At 46.7% G+C, this 17,038-nt stretch overlaps 1 protein-coding gene across 3 annotated transcripts in view; it reads right to left on the minus strand.

The window, feature by feature from the left end:
- The window catches only part of PYGB (glycogen phosphorylase B), a 41,985-nt gene that overhangs the window by 15,462 nt on the left and 9,485 nt on the right, over window positions 1-17,038 (minus strand). For 2 of the 3 annotated variants that reach the window (XR_014545823.1, XM_083605068.1), the window contains exons 2-9: window positions 8,732-8,833; window positions 7,334-7,412; window positions 6,662-6,765; window positions 6,006-6,137; window positions 3,144-3,255; window positions 1,817-1,899; window positions 1,419-1,562; window positions 1,123-1,215 (exon numbers count right to left, since the gene is read on the minus strand). Coding sequence is in view for 2 of the 3 variants with exons in the window: in XM_083605068.1 (XP_083461194.1) it covers window positions 1,123-1,215; window positions 1,419-1,562; window positions 1,817-1,899; window positions 3,144-3,255; window positions 6,006-6,137; window positions 6,662-6,765; window positions 7,334-7,412; window positions 8,732-8,833 (849 nt within the window). In the remaining variant the exon portion in view is untranslated. Of the gene's footprint in view, window positions 1-1,122; window positions 1,216-1,418; window positions 1,563-1,816; window positions 1,900-3,143; window positions 3,256-6,005; window positions 6,138-6,661; window positions 6,766-7,333; window positions 7,413-7,555; window positions 7,775-8,731; window positions 8,834-17,038 lie in introns of those variants that run through there. The other variant, XM_083605069.1, reaches the window with a different exon arrangement.

Consider the following 17,038-nt stretch of genomic DNA (forward strand, 5'->3'; position numbering starts at 1 on the left):
CGCTCATCTCGCTTTATTGGCCGAGGGAGCCGGCGTACAGCTTCCAGGTCATGTGGCCAGCATGACTAAGCAGCTTCTGGCGAACCAGAGCAGTGCATGGAAACACCGTTTACCTTCCTGCCGGAGGGGTACCTATTTATCTACTTGCACTCTGGCGTGCTTTCGAACTGCTAGGTGGGCAGGAGCAGGGACCGAGCAACGGGAGCTCACCCCGTTGCGGGGATTCAAACTTGCCGACCTTCTGATTGGCAAGTCCTGGCGCTGTGGTTTAACCCACAGCACCACCCATGTCCCCATAATGCAATCACATTATGGAAGCACTAAATGTACCTGGATAGTGACTGACTTGTGGCACCAGGGGGAGAGGGGACAGGGATACGCTGTTCAGCAAGATCCTAAGTAGCCCTGCAGGCCAGTTGGGCAGCTGGGCAGGGCCACCCATGCTGAATTCAATGAATCCGTCATCTGAGCATGTGCCATGGCTGTCTCAAATAGACACACCTCAGCTTAGCCGCAGCTCCCATTTTTGAATTGGATGGAAGCTGATTGGAAGGAAAAGTAATCAAACAGCAGTATTTCTCAAGAAATACAGGGAACACACATATGTACTCTTCTTCAAACACCAGTGGTGGGAGTGCATGGGAACCAGAGTAAACAGCGGTGCATACACAGCCTATTTTTTCTTTTGAATCCAAAGAGATTATGCTTTTAAAAATTTGGTGCCTTTTTCTGTTGCTGCGGAGGGAGGATGTGGTTGGTCAACAGTAGAGCTGGGCGATATATCAATATATCATCCAAAACTGGTTTGGGAAGTTCACATCGTGATAACTGTTTCATAACATTTGACCTGGCAATATATTGCAGATCAAGGCATGTATGAGGGTTGGGCGATATCTGGTTCTCAACATCACGATATATCACCAGCAAAACATGGCGATATATCGGGGCAATGTTCTGGCAACTGCTACTACTTAGGGGCCTAAAACAGATAAATGACGGTATTATCAATCACCATGTGGTCACTTTCATCAGCAGACAAAATCCCACAGTTCTCTTGGGACAGTTTGCATGGAGACAACCTTGCTGACACATGCAATATGGCTGTGTCCATTTTCCTCTTACCTTATCCCAGTCCATTTTTTCCACATCAACAAAGATCCTCATGAGCTCAGGAATAGAGAGGGCGGGGTGGGTGTCATTCAGCTGGATGGCAACCTGTAGAATGGACATCTAAAGATGAAACGGTTTCCACTGGGAAGGGGGGGAGTCAACCAGGGCTTGCTTGGGGACTCCCTAGCTTCTCAAACATTTCTGTGAAATGTTGAGGGCTCCTCCACCCATCCCCAAGGCAAAAATCCGAGGTGTCCTTTGAAACGAAAGCTGCAATTATATCTCGGCCCTCGTTTTTAAATATTCACCTTGTCAGGGAAGGTCTCGAAGCAGGTTCTCACGGGGTCGCGGCACCCGAATTTGGAGGACTTGAATCGCCGTATGATATCCTGGAGAGTGGCGGCGACCACAAAGTACTCTTGCTTCAAACGCAGCTCTTTCCCTTCAAAGAACTTTGGAAGGCAGAGAGAGAAGAATGGTCACTCCTGCAGCCACTGCTGACAAGCCTGCTATAGTAATAATAATAATAATGATATCCAACGCAAAAATGGTAAGAATAGTTGGCAGTTGCCATTGTTGTTTTGTGCTCTGTTTCACATGCCAAGCTAAGGCGAAACACGGTCAACGCAAGGGACATAAAAACAAATTCTAATCAGCTTGCAGTTAACCAGGAGAGATTTTAATGCAACACAGAAGAGCCACTTACGTTATCATTTGGGTACAACACTCTGGAGATGTTTTCTGCCAGGTTTCTATCCAGCACAGCCTGGATATAATCACCGACATTAACTAGGTAGAGAGAAGGAACACATCTCAGCGGAGCAGCCCACCACATAAAATGCAAAACTCTAGAATAATTGCATATTTTCTTGATAAAAGTCCCATGGCATCAGCAGCAGCCCTATTTGCCCAGCAAATAGCAATGGGGTGGGGGGTGGGGATTTTGTCTGTGCTATGGTGCAGGAAGGAAGGGTTAGATACTGCTGTCTGTTAACCCAATTCAGATGCATCCCCCCACCCCCACAGTTGCTATTTAACTAGGGTTGCCATATTTCAAACTGAAAATCCAGGCAGTAAAGTTGTTGAGTTTATTTTGGCAAAGTTGTTAAGTTTTTGGGGCAAAATAGCCTAAACAAAATACCATTTTTGAGTTATTTTTATGGGAAAACAGAAAAAAGCAGCACTGCAGCCATATGTCCAGATTTTCCCGGACATTTTCCCCGATTTCCACCTGGACACTGTATTCCGGATATGTCTGGGAAAATCCGGATATATGCCAACCCTAACTTAACGGAGGAAGGGCCATGGCTTGGTGGTTTAGCATTCGATTTGCATGTAGAAGATGCCAGACTCAATCCCCAGTGTCTCCAGGCAGGGCTGGGAAAGGCTCCTTTGTAAAATCCTGCTGCCTGCCAGTGTAGACAGTACTGAGCTAGACAAACCAATGAACTGCCATGCTCAAAGGCAGCTTCCTGTGTTCCCAGAAAAGAACCAAACCCCCAAGTTAAATGGGATAACATGTTTTATGTAAAGTGCAGTTTGGCCCAAAGAACGCCCACTAAGGCTGCAATCCTATACAGTACCAACTTATCTAGGCGTAAGCCCCATTTAAACTCAGTGGGAGTTCCTGATTGGTAGACATGTTATAGGTTTGTGCTATAAATTAAATAATACTTGAGGCATTTCAAAGAATCATAGAATTGTAGAACTGGTAGGGACCCTGAGGGAATAAGCAGCTGTCCCTTAGGAGGATCAAACTTGCAACCTTGGTCTTATCAGCACCTTGCTTTAGCCCACTGAGCTATCCAGGCTGATAGCTTTGTTTATTTGGCTTGCACTCCTTACTTTCCTGAAAATGCCTGGCTGTAGGTAAGCACGAGGAAGAAGCAATGCCACCCAGCTTCTTGAACCAGACCACACAAAACCCCACAACACGATGAAAACGGGGGGGGGGGGGGGGGAGGACGACTCCTCATCGCAACATGTGACCTGTGCGCTTTCCAAAAAGAAAAAGAGAACGAGATGGCACTTACACTCTTCAAGATTGAAATCGTTGGGTGCCTTGGCTGACCACAGCCTCATGGTGTTCACCGTATTGTTCCTGTATCCCGGAACAGGCGTATCGTAAGGCATGGCAAGTACAACCTAGTTTAAGGAGAAGGGATCCGGTGAAGGTGAGATAAAGCAGCAGACATCAAGTCTCTTGCAAAAAGCGTGTTTGGCACAACCTAGAGCGGAGCTGGGGGTAGTCTGTGGGCAAAAGCTGAGCCCACCAGGCCTCCTCATTTGGCTCAGGAGGCTGTTGTCCCTAAACTGTACCCACCTGATGTGATATGTGGCGCCTGGGATGGGGCAGGTACTGGCATGGTTACCAAGCAACAGCTGGGAGCTTGAAACGAGCTGCCAACTGTTCCTTTGCTGGAGCAAAGTGTCTTCCCCTTGTCAATCAGCTGGTATGTGGGGAGAAAGCCCCTTCCTGCAATGGCACCAAGCCATTTCCAATGAGAGTGCCCCTCTGTTTCAGAAGAGGTTTCAAGGCAATCCACTTGGGGTTGAAGGAGCAGCAAAGCCGCTCGCACTCGGCACCCTGTGGGCTGTTGGGAAAGTGCTGTGCATCAGGCATTGGCAGGTGGGTAGGGCAATGCAACTGTCAATCATCAGACATCACAATGACATTGGTGATTGGCAGGTAGGTCAATCACCTATGCACTACTGCAGGCATAGGCAAACTCGGCCCTCCAGATGTTTTGGGACTACAGTTCCCATCATCCCTGACCACTGGTCCTGTTAGGTGGGGATGATGGGAGTTGTAGTCCCAAAACACCTGGAGGGCCGAATCTGCCTATGCCTGTACTACTGCAATAGCTACAGAAAATTCACAATCCAAGGCTATACAGGCATATCTCGGGTTACAGATGCTTCAGGTTGTGTGTTTTCGGGTTGTGCACCACGCCGAACGTGGAAGTACTGGAACAGGTTACTTCCGGGTTTCAGTGCTTGCGCATGAGCAGAAGCTCTAAATTGTGCTTTATGCATGCGCAGAAGTGCCAAATTGCAACCCGCGTGTGTGCAGACACGGTGCTACGGGTTGCGAACGTGCCTCCCGCACGGATCACGTTCGCAACCCGAGCATCAACTGTATATCCTCCAAAACAGCCAGAAGCTGGCATTATTATTGAGCCACTCTCTAACAAAGAATAATAGATGGCCTAGCCAACTTCCCAGAGGAATGCCGCTGTTTAAACCAATTATATGCTTCCAAGCAACAAATGTGGAACACCAGAGACTCTGCGTATGTGGAAGTGATCAAAACATGGAAAGGGCAAGCTGGCAAGGCAGGCCCAAATATGGCCTGTAAAGGCAGCAACAGAAATTCATACATCGGATCTAAGCTTTAAAAAGCTCATGCCTTTAAGGTCCCACAGGATACCTAGCCTGCCACTCAGTTGGAGGTCAGGACAAGAAGGAATGGGGTGCTTTGTCTCTTTTTTAATGCATTATAGTTTCGTGTTGTATCCTATTTATTTATTTCCATTCCCAAAACTGTCTATATTGTAACTCGCAGTCGGTTTCTTAGCTTCAGAACATTACAAATAAATTTAGTTTGCATGTATTTTCACGACACTGTGATTTTAAACTGCTATAAACCAACCTGAGTACGGGCATCAGAAGTGTGGGGGAAAAATACTGAGGGAGGGACAAAGAAAGAAAGCTATCTAAGCCTCTGGGCTTTGAAGGTTCTGCTGTTCTTGAACCAATTCCCATTTATTGCCAGTGGAGCACCAACAGAAGAAATTCTTGGTGGATCAAGCCCCCTGTTTCTTTCTCCCCACGCAATGTATTTCTCTTCTCCTCTACCACATATACTGTTGTTCAGTGAGTCAGGCACCAGGCCTAATTACGGCTCTTTCGAAACAAAAATGTGAGACTTCAATTGCAGACGAGTGCAAATGTGCTTCAGGGCTGCCTTCCCCGGCCTGGTGCCCTCCAGAAGTCTTGGACTACAATTCCCATCAGCCCCTGGTTGAGCAAGGCAGGCGTGTACTATTTGTGCGTCCTATTCGTTTCCCTGCTTCCTGTAGAAGAGCTCACCATACCTGAGAACGTGCCATTTGAACCCTTTTGTTTCTAATCTGCATGACTTTTATTTACGAATTTACAGTGGTACCTCGGGTTACATACGCTTCAGGTTCCATATGCTTCAGGTTACAGACTCCGCTAACCCAGAAATAGTGCTTCAGGTTAAGAATTTTGCTTCAGGATAAGAACAGAAATCTTGCTCCGGTGGCACAGCAGCAGCAGGAGGCCCCATTAGCTAAAGTGGTGCTTCAGGTTAAGAACAGTTTCAGGTTAAGAACGGACCTCCGGAACGAATTAAGTACTTAACCCAAGGTACCACTGTATTTACTTATTTCATCACCCCATCAAGCTTCCTCTCATAGGGAGGAAAGCCTTATTATTGTGCCTGCAACACACTGCACTGAGGAAAGCTGTATAAATATTTGCTACTACAGTCAACGTCTCCAAACCTGACACCTCCACTTCATCACGGACGCACACCCATCTCCCTCATCATTCAGACACTGAGGTCCACTTCCAAGGGCCTTCTGGTGGTTCCCTCACTGCAAGAAGTGAAGTTACAGGGAAACAGGGCTTTCTCGGTAGTGGCTCCCCCAGGTGGAACACTCTCCTATCAGATGTCAAACAATTATATGACCTTCTGCAGCCCTGTATCGTGACGCTTTTAATGTCTGCTGTTACACTGTGTCCTGTATTATTCTGTTGCAAGCTGCCTAGAGTGGCTGGGACAACCCAGTCAGATGCACAAAGCAGAAGTCATAAATTATTATAATATTATTTGTGGCATCCCCACAGGTAGGTTTCTACTGCTGTACCTGAGTATCGACCCATTTCACACCATCCGGAGTGTGGTCCACCCGGCCATAGAAGTGTACAGGAAGCATGTATTCTGGGCGGGCTTTTTCCCAAGGGTTGCCATAACGCAGCCAATCGTCGGCTTCTTCCACCTGAAAGAAGGAGAAATGGGATGTGAAACTTGCTTTCACTGCAGGTCATTTGACCAGCAATGCACTTTACACCCGGTAGAATCATAGCTCAGTGGTAGAGCACAGGCTTTGCGTGCAGAAGGTCCCAGGTTCAACTCCTGTATCTTCAGCGACAAAGGATCTCAGTTAAAAGAACCAAAAGTATAAAGCCGCTGTCTATATTTATCTGTGATCTACCCAGTCAACTGCCTTTGATCTCTGTATGGGTACAGCCTCTTCCACTCCTTTGCTGTTATTGGCTGATTTTGTACTCTCCCACACCTGCAGTGTCCCTTCCAAAACGTCCTTGATGTTTGTGCCACAAGATCCCTCCTCAGGGAGGGCCGGGACACAGACACCTATTTTCTCTGCCTCTCAAAACACTTTGGTAGGCCTCAGCCTAAGTGATAAAGCATCTTTCGCCCTCCCAAGCGTGGTGATCTCTAGGAACGATGGAGGCAATGGCAGCGGCCCCAAAAGGAACGAGAATTCTCTCACCAACGCACCTGCCAGCCATTGACGATTTTCTGGTTGAAAATGCCAAATTCGTAGCGGATTCCGTAACCGTAGGCTGCGAGCCCCAGCGTCGCCATAGAGTCCAGAAAGCAAGCTAAAAGAGGAAGGGCCCAAAATATTTCATTACTAGACAGAAGCAGATGTCCAGGAAAGCGACTCTACCAATGCCACCCACTGGGACTCATGTTTAAGACATTATTATTATTATTATTATTATTATTATTATTATTATTATTATTATTATTAAATTTGTACACTAACCTGTACCCGTAGATCTGTGGGTGGTTCGCAACATAAAAATGCAACATAAAAAACACAGAATGCCTCATAAAAATAAAAACAGAAGCAAACCAAGACCTAGCACAATACAAAGCAAAAGGAGTGGCAGCGGTTGGTGCAGGTATACTTTTCCTTTATTTAAACACATTTATATCCCATCTTTCTTCCAGTGAGCTCAAGGTGGCGTGCTTGGTCCCCTTCCACCCCATTTTATCGCCACAACAACCCTGTGAAGTAGGTTAGGCTGAGAGACTGCGACTGGCCTAAGACCACCCAGTGAGCTTCTTGGCTAAGCGGGGATTTGAACTCAGTCCAACACTCTAACCACTACACCACACTGCAGGACAGCGAGGCGTTCCCAGGCCCGCCCAAAAAAGACTCACCTGCCAGACGCCCCAGTCCTCCATTGCCCAGGCCAGCGTCTTCCTCAATCTCCTCCAGTTCTTCCAAGTCCAACCCAAGCTATTGTGAAAAGCAGAAACAGCAATGAAAACACTCCATTGAATTCAATAGGACTTACTTCTGAGTAAGGTTGGTGGGAAGAAAGTATCCAGCTCAACGGATTGGGGGGGGGGAATGGGGCCTCCATTCAGTTCCGTTGTTACCTCTACATCTTTGTCAGTGGTAGCCACCCATGGCTGGAGAATCAATGGTTTATCTCCATCACTCTTGCCAACATGTGCATCTGGACTTGAAACTTGTTTTTATACGTGCATCTCATCCACCTTATTCCCCAACAAGGAGAACTGTGGCTTCAGGAGCAATTCTGATTTGGGAAGTGTGTGTGTGTGTGTGTGTGTGTGTGTGTATGCGCTAACCCAGCTCCCATAGCTTCTCTGATGAGAATCGGAACCCACTGCCATTGGTTGTAACTGAAAACAGAAATGTCAGGAGTTCCGATCAGAGATAAATCTGAGCTTCAAAGCCAACTGACTTGGTAGTTGTCCAAGCAAAGCAAGTCTCTCTCTCTCTCCCGCTCCTCCACACTCCCTCCAAAGCTTTCATCATATTCCAGACTCTGATAATAAGGTAACTGCCCAGGGGACAAAACACATTGGTAGCTCTGCCAAAAGGAATGGAATCCTTGAGTCATGCTCCTTTTAGCAATAAACATTCAGAGTGATGCCATGGGGGCTAAGAGCGAAACTTAAGTAGGCCGTAAAAATTAATGGGCTCTCTATTATTGTAGTTTGGGCTCAGGTGCCAAAAAAAGAATAGATTCAGCGTATTTTGGAAGGAAAAAACTTATTAAAAACAAAGAAAGGGAAGAGCAGGAGCAGAGAAATGCTGCATCTCCACAGTGATGTAAAGCCAACCATGGTTTGCACAGCAGAACCACAGTTCATTGTGATGTCTGAACCAATACCATCTGGCAAACCACGGTTTGCAAATGACTATAAAAACAGACTCTGAAACCACAATCTTTGGCTAGTTTACCAGCCACCTGTTTTTGGACTACAACTATCATCATCCCTAGCTAGCAAGACCAGTAGTAAAGGATGATGGAAACTGTAGTCCTAAAAAAAAAAAGAGATGGAGACCCAAGTTTGGGAAACACTGATCTAACGGATGTGATTGCCAGTGACAATTCCACAGCTCCCATTAGCAACTTGTTCCATTGCCTAGTTCTTCTCAGAATCTGAAAGCTTTCAGACTAAATTGACCCTGCTGCAATGTGAGATTCCCCTAGGCAGAGTGCCACAATTTTTGCATCAGAAAAAGGACAGGACTGATGATGAACCCACAAAAAGCATCAGCCCCCAAAGGGGGGATGGACATACCTGGTAAATGGCTTCATCACAGCCATTCTGCAGACCCAAATTCACCATTGTGTTCTGAAGGGTCCGTCCCATGTAGAATTCCAAAGACAGGTAGTAAATGCGCTAGGAAAGAAGTGAGAAAGAAAAGCTGGATTTTATATTTTACCAAGCTCACACCAGCAAACATAGTTTTCTTCCTCGATAATCATCATCATCATCATCAATTTATTTGTTTTTAATACCCTGCCCTCCCCAGCCAAGACTGGGCTCAGGGCAGCTAACACCAAATATAAAACAAATTGATTGAAATACAACTTAAAAACAAGATTAAAATACAACATTAAAACATTAAAATGCAGCCTCATTTCAGCAGAAACTCAAAAACTTTTTGGGGGATAAAAACGCTGTCTTCACCAAGGCTAACTATCCAAACTGGTCCTACGTGGGCCAGAAAAGAGCCAGGGAAGTCCCCAAGTAGGAGTTCCATCACAGAAGGAAAAAGGGAAAAAGACGGGGGGAGGGGATCAAGTTAATTCCAGGCCAAAGGGCAGGCGGAACAACTCTGTCTTACAGGCCCTGCGGAAAGAAATCAGATCCAGCAGGGCCCTGGTCTCGTGAGAGAGGGCGTTCCACCAGGCCGGAGCCAGTGTTGATAAGGCCCTGGCTCTGGTTGAGGCTAATCTGACCTCCTTAGGGCCCGGGACCACTAGGGTGTTGCTATTTATGGACCTGAAGGTCCTCCATGGGGCGTACTGGGAGAGGCGGCCCCGTAGGTACGAGGGTCCTAGGCCGATTTGTCATCTCAACAACCCTGTGAGGTTGGTTAGGTGAGGTAGCTTAGAGTGAACAGCCTAAGGTCACCCAGGGAGCTTCATCGTTCTTAAAAGGGGTCTTCTCAATCCTAGTCCAGCACTTTAACCACACCTCACCTGCTTCTAGACTAATGGTGACAGTGACAATTCTGGCGGGCACGCCAAGGCCGCTGTGTCTGCACATTTCCACAAAAGCACCAAAACCACATGGAACTGGGGCACAGATTTCAGCATTCTGGGCCATCTTATCTTTCCTTTTTTAAAAAAGCAAGTTTCTAGGCCTTACAAATGCAAAGTCAGGCTTGACAACAGGAAGAATGTAAAGCAAAATTCGAGAGGATAAAATAACGTTTCCAGTTGTCAGGAGACAAGAGCTTTCCGGGGCAAAGGCCAGAGCTCATTTGCAGAAGACCTGATTTGCATGCAGAAGGTCCCAGGTAGGGCCGGGAATGTCCCCTGCGTGAAATCTAGGAGACGTCCTGTCACCAGGATGTCAACACTCCTCAGCTACCGTAGATGGACCAAGAGTGTGACTTGGTATAAACATCTTCCTATCCTCCTAGCTTTGAATGCCCAGCACGGCTGCCTTGACCAGCACTCCCTGTGTTTAGAAAGAACAAAGCAAATGACAAAACACAAAGGGATCTCCGCAGGGTGGCTTAGTAATCAAGGACTGTTGGACTAAGAATGATGAGAGACAAGTTTAAAATTAAGCCTTAAGGCTCTGTGGGTGACCTTGAGCCCGTCACTCTCTTTGCACAATCTACTTCATAAAATTGTTGTGTAAAATCAAATGGTGTGTGCGTGACTGTGAAGTATGCACACTGCCCTAACCTTCTTTGAGAAAAGACAGGTTTAAAATGTAGTAACAAAACCTGCACAACTTTATTTTTTTGTAAACACACTGCCCTGGATCAGGGTTGGGTGGTTGTTTTTTCCACACTGACTGGCAATGTGCCCCAGATGACAAAGTATAACTGACAGGGTAATCCAGAGGTCAGAAAAAGGAGGTGAGCTGGCAGCTCTAACATGGATCTTTCCAGGTGGGAATCACTGGCAAAGAAGTTGCCTGAACTCCAGATTTTCACCTGTCAGGCTTGTCTTAACACCAAAGTCTGAGTATACAAGTTTTAAAAAAACACACACACATAGACTCACAGGGTGGACAAAAGCAGGAAAACATGAAAACAGTACTCATCACATTGCAACCTGTGACAATTCTCTTTCCCTTGGCGATATATCTGGCAGCCTCCACTTTAGAAAGGGGAAGGGGCCACAGCTCAGTGGAAAAACATCTGCTTTGCATGCATCTGCTTTGATCCCCAGCACTTCCAGGTATGGCTGGGAGAGAACCCTGCCTGAAATCCTGGAGCGACCCTGCCAGTCAGTGTGGACAGCATTGAGCTAGATGGACCAATGGGGCTGATTCAGTAAAAGGCAGCCATTCTTATGTTGCTACCACCAGAAGGTACCGTTTCACGGGAGGGAATTTGGCTCTAAGGATCAGAATAGTCAGTTGTGGGGGGAAAACTTCAATAATTGGTGTTTCTGGTACTTAAGAGTTCTGACAGCCTTGTCCTCTCATTTTAATGGATCTTATTTTAGGAGAGTCCTTGGAGGATGGGGATATAAGTGACTAAGCAGAAATCCCTCTTTGGGGGAGGGAAATCAATGGAAGGAGAACAACACTTAAGCAATTCTGAAATATTTATTACCTCTCAGTCTTGCTTTCAGCCAAGACGAATGGGGGAGGAAGGGGGAGACACACAAAGGAACTAGGAAAGAGCCTGAGAGTGAAAATCGCTTTCTGTTGCTCGCTCACTGACACACTTTTTGATTACCTTCTGTGACATGTCAACGTTTGTGCAAGTTACACTAGCAATTACCTGGCACTGAAAGCAATGGCAGTGTTAGCTCACATTGTTTATCCTGCACTTGGGTCTGGTCTCTTGCTCCATGCATGCTCCCATTTCCAAGAGCGAAGTCTACAATCCTATACACACACTTCCCTGTAAGTAAGATTCACCAAACATAGCCGGACCTCTGAGTAAACATGCATAGAATTGCGCTTCAGGGTCCCTACCGTTAGGCAATAGTTTTACCATCCCATGAAGAACGAAGGCCTATCAGTAGCTCTTAGTCATGACCACTAAATGGGAGCATCACACCCTGCTTATGAACATCTCATAGGCATCACTGGATCAAGTACAGCTAAAAATAAGATGCTGGACAGAATCTTGCTTTGATTCAGCAGGGCTCTTCTTAGTTCTTAAATGTTTCTTTTACATGCCCAGCTTGCAAGACTGATGTTTGCACACATCTTTGCTGTGAGGCATGCTAATCACCCTTGTAATTTGTACGAAGTAAGTATCAACTGCCCCAGCAGTGCTGGCCAGGGCTGATGGAGTTGTAGTTCAAAGCAACTGGAGGGTACAACATTGGAAAGGCTGTCTTAGAGCGCCACTGGCAGTCAGTGCTTGTCTCTGTATAAGGCAGCTTGTTCATGGAGGAAACTGTGGGCAAGTACGTAAGCTAGATAGTCCAAATCACACATATATACTCTGATGAAAATCCTACTGTAAGGCTTATTTGGATACCGTTGCTGATAAACTACTGGGCAGCAAAGATAGTAGCAAATGACACATTTCTCCCTTGTAGCCTAGGCACCGCCATCGTAAAATCAATCAGTCAATCATGATGTTGGTAGAGCCTTGAGACTCTTAATCTCAGGGTCAAGGGTTCAAGCCCCACATTGGGCAAAAAGATTCCTTGCATTGCAGGGAGAGTTGGACTAGATGATCCTCTGCAATTCTATTGTGATGGCCATGTTTGTTGGCCCCTTTGTACACTGAGCAGCAGCAGACCAAGTCTGAAGTAATGGGAGACTCCAGACACAAAAGAGGATATAGAACTATTACAGAGAGGTCTGGTTTGTCTCAGGTCAGGAAATGAGTACACTGCCCAGCGCCAAAGTGGATGCATTAAAGTTTTGCACCATGTAGGTCTCTTTAAGAAACTGCAGCATAAGTTGCTTTAAAAAAAATAAATGACCACAGAACCCACGCTCCACTAGTTCTGCAGCAATGCTTATGATTTTAATAGGACTGTTCCGAAGGAAATGGATTGTGGGTTCTTCCCTATCAGAACGTAAGAGAAGCCCTGTTTAGCTCGGCCCAAAGCATCAGCTAGTAGGAACGTCCTGTTCCCCTGCAGAGGACAATCAGGTGCCTCCAGAAAGCCCCCAAGTGGAGCGTAGGGTCCAGAGAGAACATCCAAACAACATTGCAAGGGGGCAGAAAAATGTCTTCTATCAGATCAAAATGAGCAGATAACAGCAAAGGTTGCTAGGTTCATAGCAGGGGCAATCAGAATAAGGGCCACTAACTGATGGCTGATTCGGGACTTTAAATTGTGCTCTTATATCAAATTCCTTTTCTGCATATACTGCAATGTTTTACTGTTGCTATGGCCATTGGCTAATGCGAATAAAGTTGTATCTTATCTATCTTGCAAGGGGGCAACTCGCCCTCTTGCTCCAAGGTTGGAATTTGGCCCCATGTCCCCCAAAATCTTCACTGTTGCTGAAGCATAGACAAGAGGAATGTGGATCTGGCAGGGTGGCCAACAACCTCTTGAATTCCTAATGCACAACACAGTAGTGAGGGTTTTTCCATGGCTTTTAAAGATGAACTGGGGCCTGTACTTCATGCTTCTGCCCCCTGCCATGGTTCTGTCCCTCACGATTGGCACAAACTGGCAGCTGACAGTTGCAGTCCAAGGGATTGGACTAGATGACAATTCTATGAACTAACGCAAAAGCATGTTGCAACAGAACAAGCCTTCGCTCACACTAGTGTGTGCCTGAATGTGTACGTTTACTTTTCCCCAAAGCATTTTTGCGATTTTTGAGAAAGGCCTGGCCTTGCAACAATACTGACGCCACCTTGTACTTAAATAAAGGTCCGGGAAGCTGGAAGAGTGTTTGATTGCAAAGCTGATGGAAGCCAAGAGAGGCAAACCTCATTGTCCAAGGTGAAAGAGCTGAGTGAAAGAATAGAAGGGTGAAGATGAGTCATCCTTCACTTGAACAGACAGGTTTGGGGGAACAGCAGGAACAAAAGGCTTGTTCTTGCTCCAGTGATCTTGAATCAGGCTTTGTAGTTGATCTAAGTGGCAGTCCGTTCAATTTAAAAACAAAATATTGTTAACCCACTTTATTCTGTTAACCGTCTCGAGGCAGATTATCACAGGCTGTGTGATTATCCTCAGCTACAGGGCCTGTATCTTTGAGTGATCAAATGCCTGGGTATGCTTTTAAATTCCTCGTGGATGTTAGTAACAGGGGAGACAGGTGCACCTCACCAAGGAGGGCATTCCACAAATAGGCAACCACCACCAAGAAGGCACTGTTATGGGTCATGTATTCAGAGGGCCTCTCCTGCTGACTGTAGTGTCCTGAGGAAGGCCCTCTTTTGAGAGATCAAGACACAGGCCCTGCGGTTGCTAGGCAGCAAACCAAGAATTTCCAGCTGACTGTGTGACTTATGAAACCACGGGTTCCTCATCCAGTCTCAAGGCTGATAGGGCTCTCCCTGCCCTTTCATTTCTCCCCAAAATAATCGACTTGGACAGTTCTCCTCCCTTCCCGTCCTTTTCCAACCACCTTCCCTCTCCCCTAGCGACCGTTTCCTAGCACTGGTTGCCATGAGTCTCCTTCTTTCCAACATGCCTTCTTCCTGTTGTTCCATCTTGCCATAAATGCAACATACAGACCAGGAACGTTGGTGGGTTGGTGACTGGACCAAAAAATGGTGGGGAAAGAATCCTCTGCTGATATATACAGGCTGTTGTGCCCTAGTTTGGCTCAAGGGCCCCAGGGAAGGCTGGGTGACGCAGTGAATCACTCTAAGAATAGGGTAACAACTGGAAGAGCAGAGTCACATCCAAGAGATCAAAGCCAAGACCTATAGAGAAGAGTGAAGGGAGGTTCTCCCCGATCACAACAGGCAAGGTAGAGCACAATCCGTCAGGACCCTGGACAGCTCTCTGTAGCAAGCTCTAGTTGGAACTCACCTAAGGAGAGCTGTTGTCTTAGTGGCATGCTGAGGGCTTCTGAAGGTTGGCTGATCCGGATCGACTGTTAATTCCATTCCCTCTGAGGAGCTCTCTGTTAAAGGGACACTTGCATGGTTGTGCAGCATCTGGTTCCTATAGCATGGATGCAGTGAGGGCTGCATTGGGCATGCCCTCTGGGTCTGAGAAGTTGGGCAAAGCCACACACTCTGGCCTTGACAGTCCTGGAGCACAGGACAACCACTCTCTAAGACAATATCTCCTCCCTTTCTGAGGCTAGCTCTGAGCCAGGAGAAGATTCAGGCCAGTAAACATGACACAGACTAAGCATAATTGAATCTTCACAGTATTAACACTCCAATTGATCCTGCTCCCCCATTAGGTTTCTACTGGTTGGAGGAGGCACCCAGGTCCTTCAGAGGTCCTTGCGCAGGGGTCAGCAACCTTTTTCAGCCGTGGGCCAGTCCACTGTCCCTCAGACCTTGTGGAGGGCCAGATTATATTTTTTTGGGGGGGGAATGAATGAATTCCTATGCCCCACAAATAACCCAGAGATGCATTTTAAATAAAAGGACACATTCTACTTATGTAAAAACACGCTGGTTCCCAGACTGTCCACAGGCAGGATTGAGAAGGCAATTGGGCCGCATCCAGCCCCCGGGCCTTAGGTTGCCTCCCCTGTCCTAGCGCATCGTACAGCTTTCAACCCTTCTATTAGGCTCTCTCTTAAATCTAAACTTGCTTCCTCATAAAAGGAAGCTCATGGCATCATCACCCACAGGGAGGAAGAGAGCTAAGTTCCCGAATGGCTCTTTCCTTCCAGAAAAGTCCAGCTGCAGGAGATTTAACAAAAATAAGGGTATTTGGTTGCTACTTTATGTAACAAAGCCAGACCGGTTTGGCAGGATAGACCACTTAAGCCAAGGGTGGAGAAACTGTGGCCTGCCAGAGGTTGTTGTTGCTGGACTACAGCTCCCATAACCTCTGACCACTGGCCATGCTGTCTGGAGCTCATGGGAATTGGAGTCCAACAACAAATGGCGAGCCACAGGTTGCCCATCCCTAATTTTAAGTAGTCCTTCCATGGTCCAGACCCTCACCCTACCACAGAGAGCTAGACAAGATCTCTCTTGGAAACTTCCCAGATCATTTTTCTTTTAATGGATTGGTTTTTATTATTCTGAAAACTATGGGGCTTTCTTCTTCCTCACACATTTGCTGTATGTTTCCCTGCACTCTGACACTTCTACAGAACTTTTTGGAAAAACTATGCGGTTGGACACCCTTACTTAACTTCTTTTCCTGGCAAGACTCCCGTGAGAGGAATGGTGAAGCATATTTGTTCCCTTGAGATAACCAGTTGCCAGCTCCAAAAATATTAATAGCACTGTTCTGCTGAATCCATGTAGATAATGTTAAGTGCCTCTCTAACATTTGCATAAAGGAGAAAAATGGGTTTACTTTTAGCAGACTCTCATCTACTTGGAAAATTGCAGGAGGAATTGTTCCTGAAAATAGGCATCACAGCCTTCCACATTTCTTGACACCCCCCCCCGCAACATAACTCTTTTCCATTTGATAGTTAAATGAACAACTTGAGTCAGGAATGAGTAATCTGTGGCCCTCCAGAGGTTATTGCACTACAACACCCATCATCCCCAAGCAATGATTCTGCTATCTATGGCTGATGGAATAGTGTCCAACAGCAGCTGGAGGGCCACAGGTTCTAGATTCATAGAATCATAGAATTGTAGAGTTGGAAGGGACTGTGAGGGTCATCTAGTCCAACCCCCTGCAATGCAGGAATCTCAACTAAAGCATCCATGATGGATGGCTTCCCCCAAAGAATGGACTCCCAATGACACATAAAAAGGTAAAGGTAAAGGTACCGCTGCCCGTACGGGCCAGTCGTGTCCAACTCTAGGGTTGCGTGCTCATCTCGCTCTAGAGGCCATGAGCCGGCGCCGTCCGAAGACACTTCCAGGTCACGTGGCCAGCGTGACGAAGCTGCAGCTGGCAAACCAGCACCAGCGCAGCACACGGAAACGCCGTTTACCTTCCCGCTATAAAGCGGTACCTATTTATCTACTTGCACTTAAGAGTGCTTTCGAACTGCTAGGTGGGCAGGAGCTGGGACCGAACGACGGGAGCTCACCCCGCCGTGGGGATTCGAACCGCCGACCATACGATCGGCAAGTCCTAGGCACTGAGGTTTTACCCACAGCGCCACCCGCATCCCTTAATGACACATAAGTATACACATTTAAAAACTATCTGTTCCTTGCTAAAGGGGAGATTGCACATGCATGTTTCATCACTTTATTATTTAAATAAAATCAAATTATTCATCCCCAAGATGATTATAATGTCAAGAGGTGACTTGCGTATAGTGGTGTGAGTATTGGACCAGGGCTGCAGAGACCTTGGTTCAAATCTCCACTCA

This window comes from Podarcis filfolensis, assembly GCF_964270895.1.
Source record: "Podarcis filfolensis genome assembly, chromosome: 3".
Lineage (NCBI taxonomy): Eukaryota > Metazoa > Chordata > Lepidosauria > Squamata > Lacertidae > Podarcis > Podarcis filfolensis.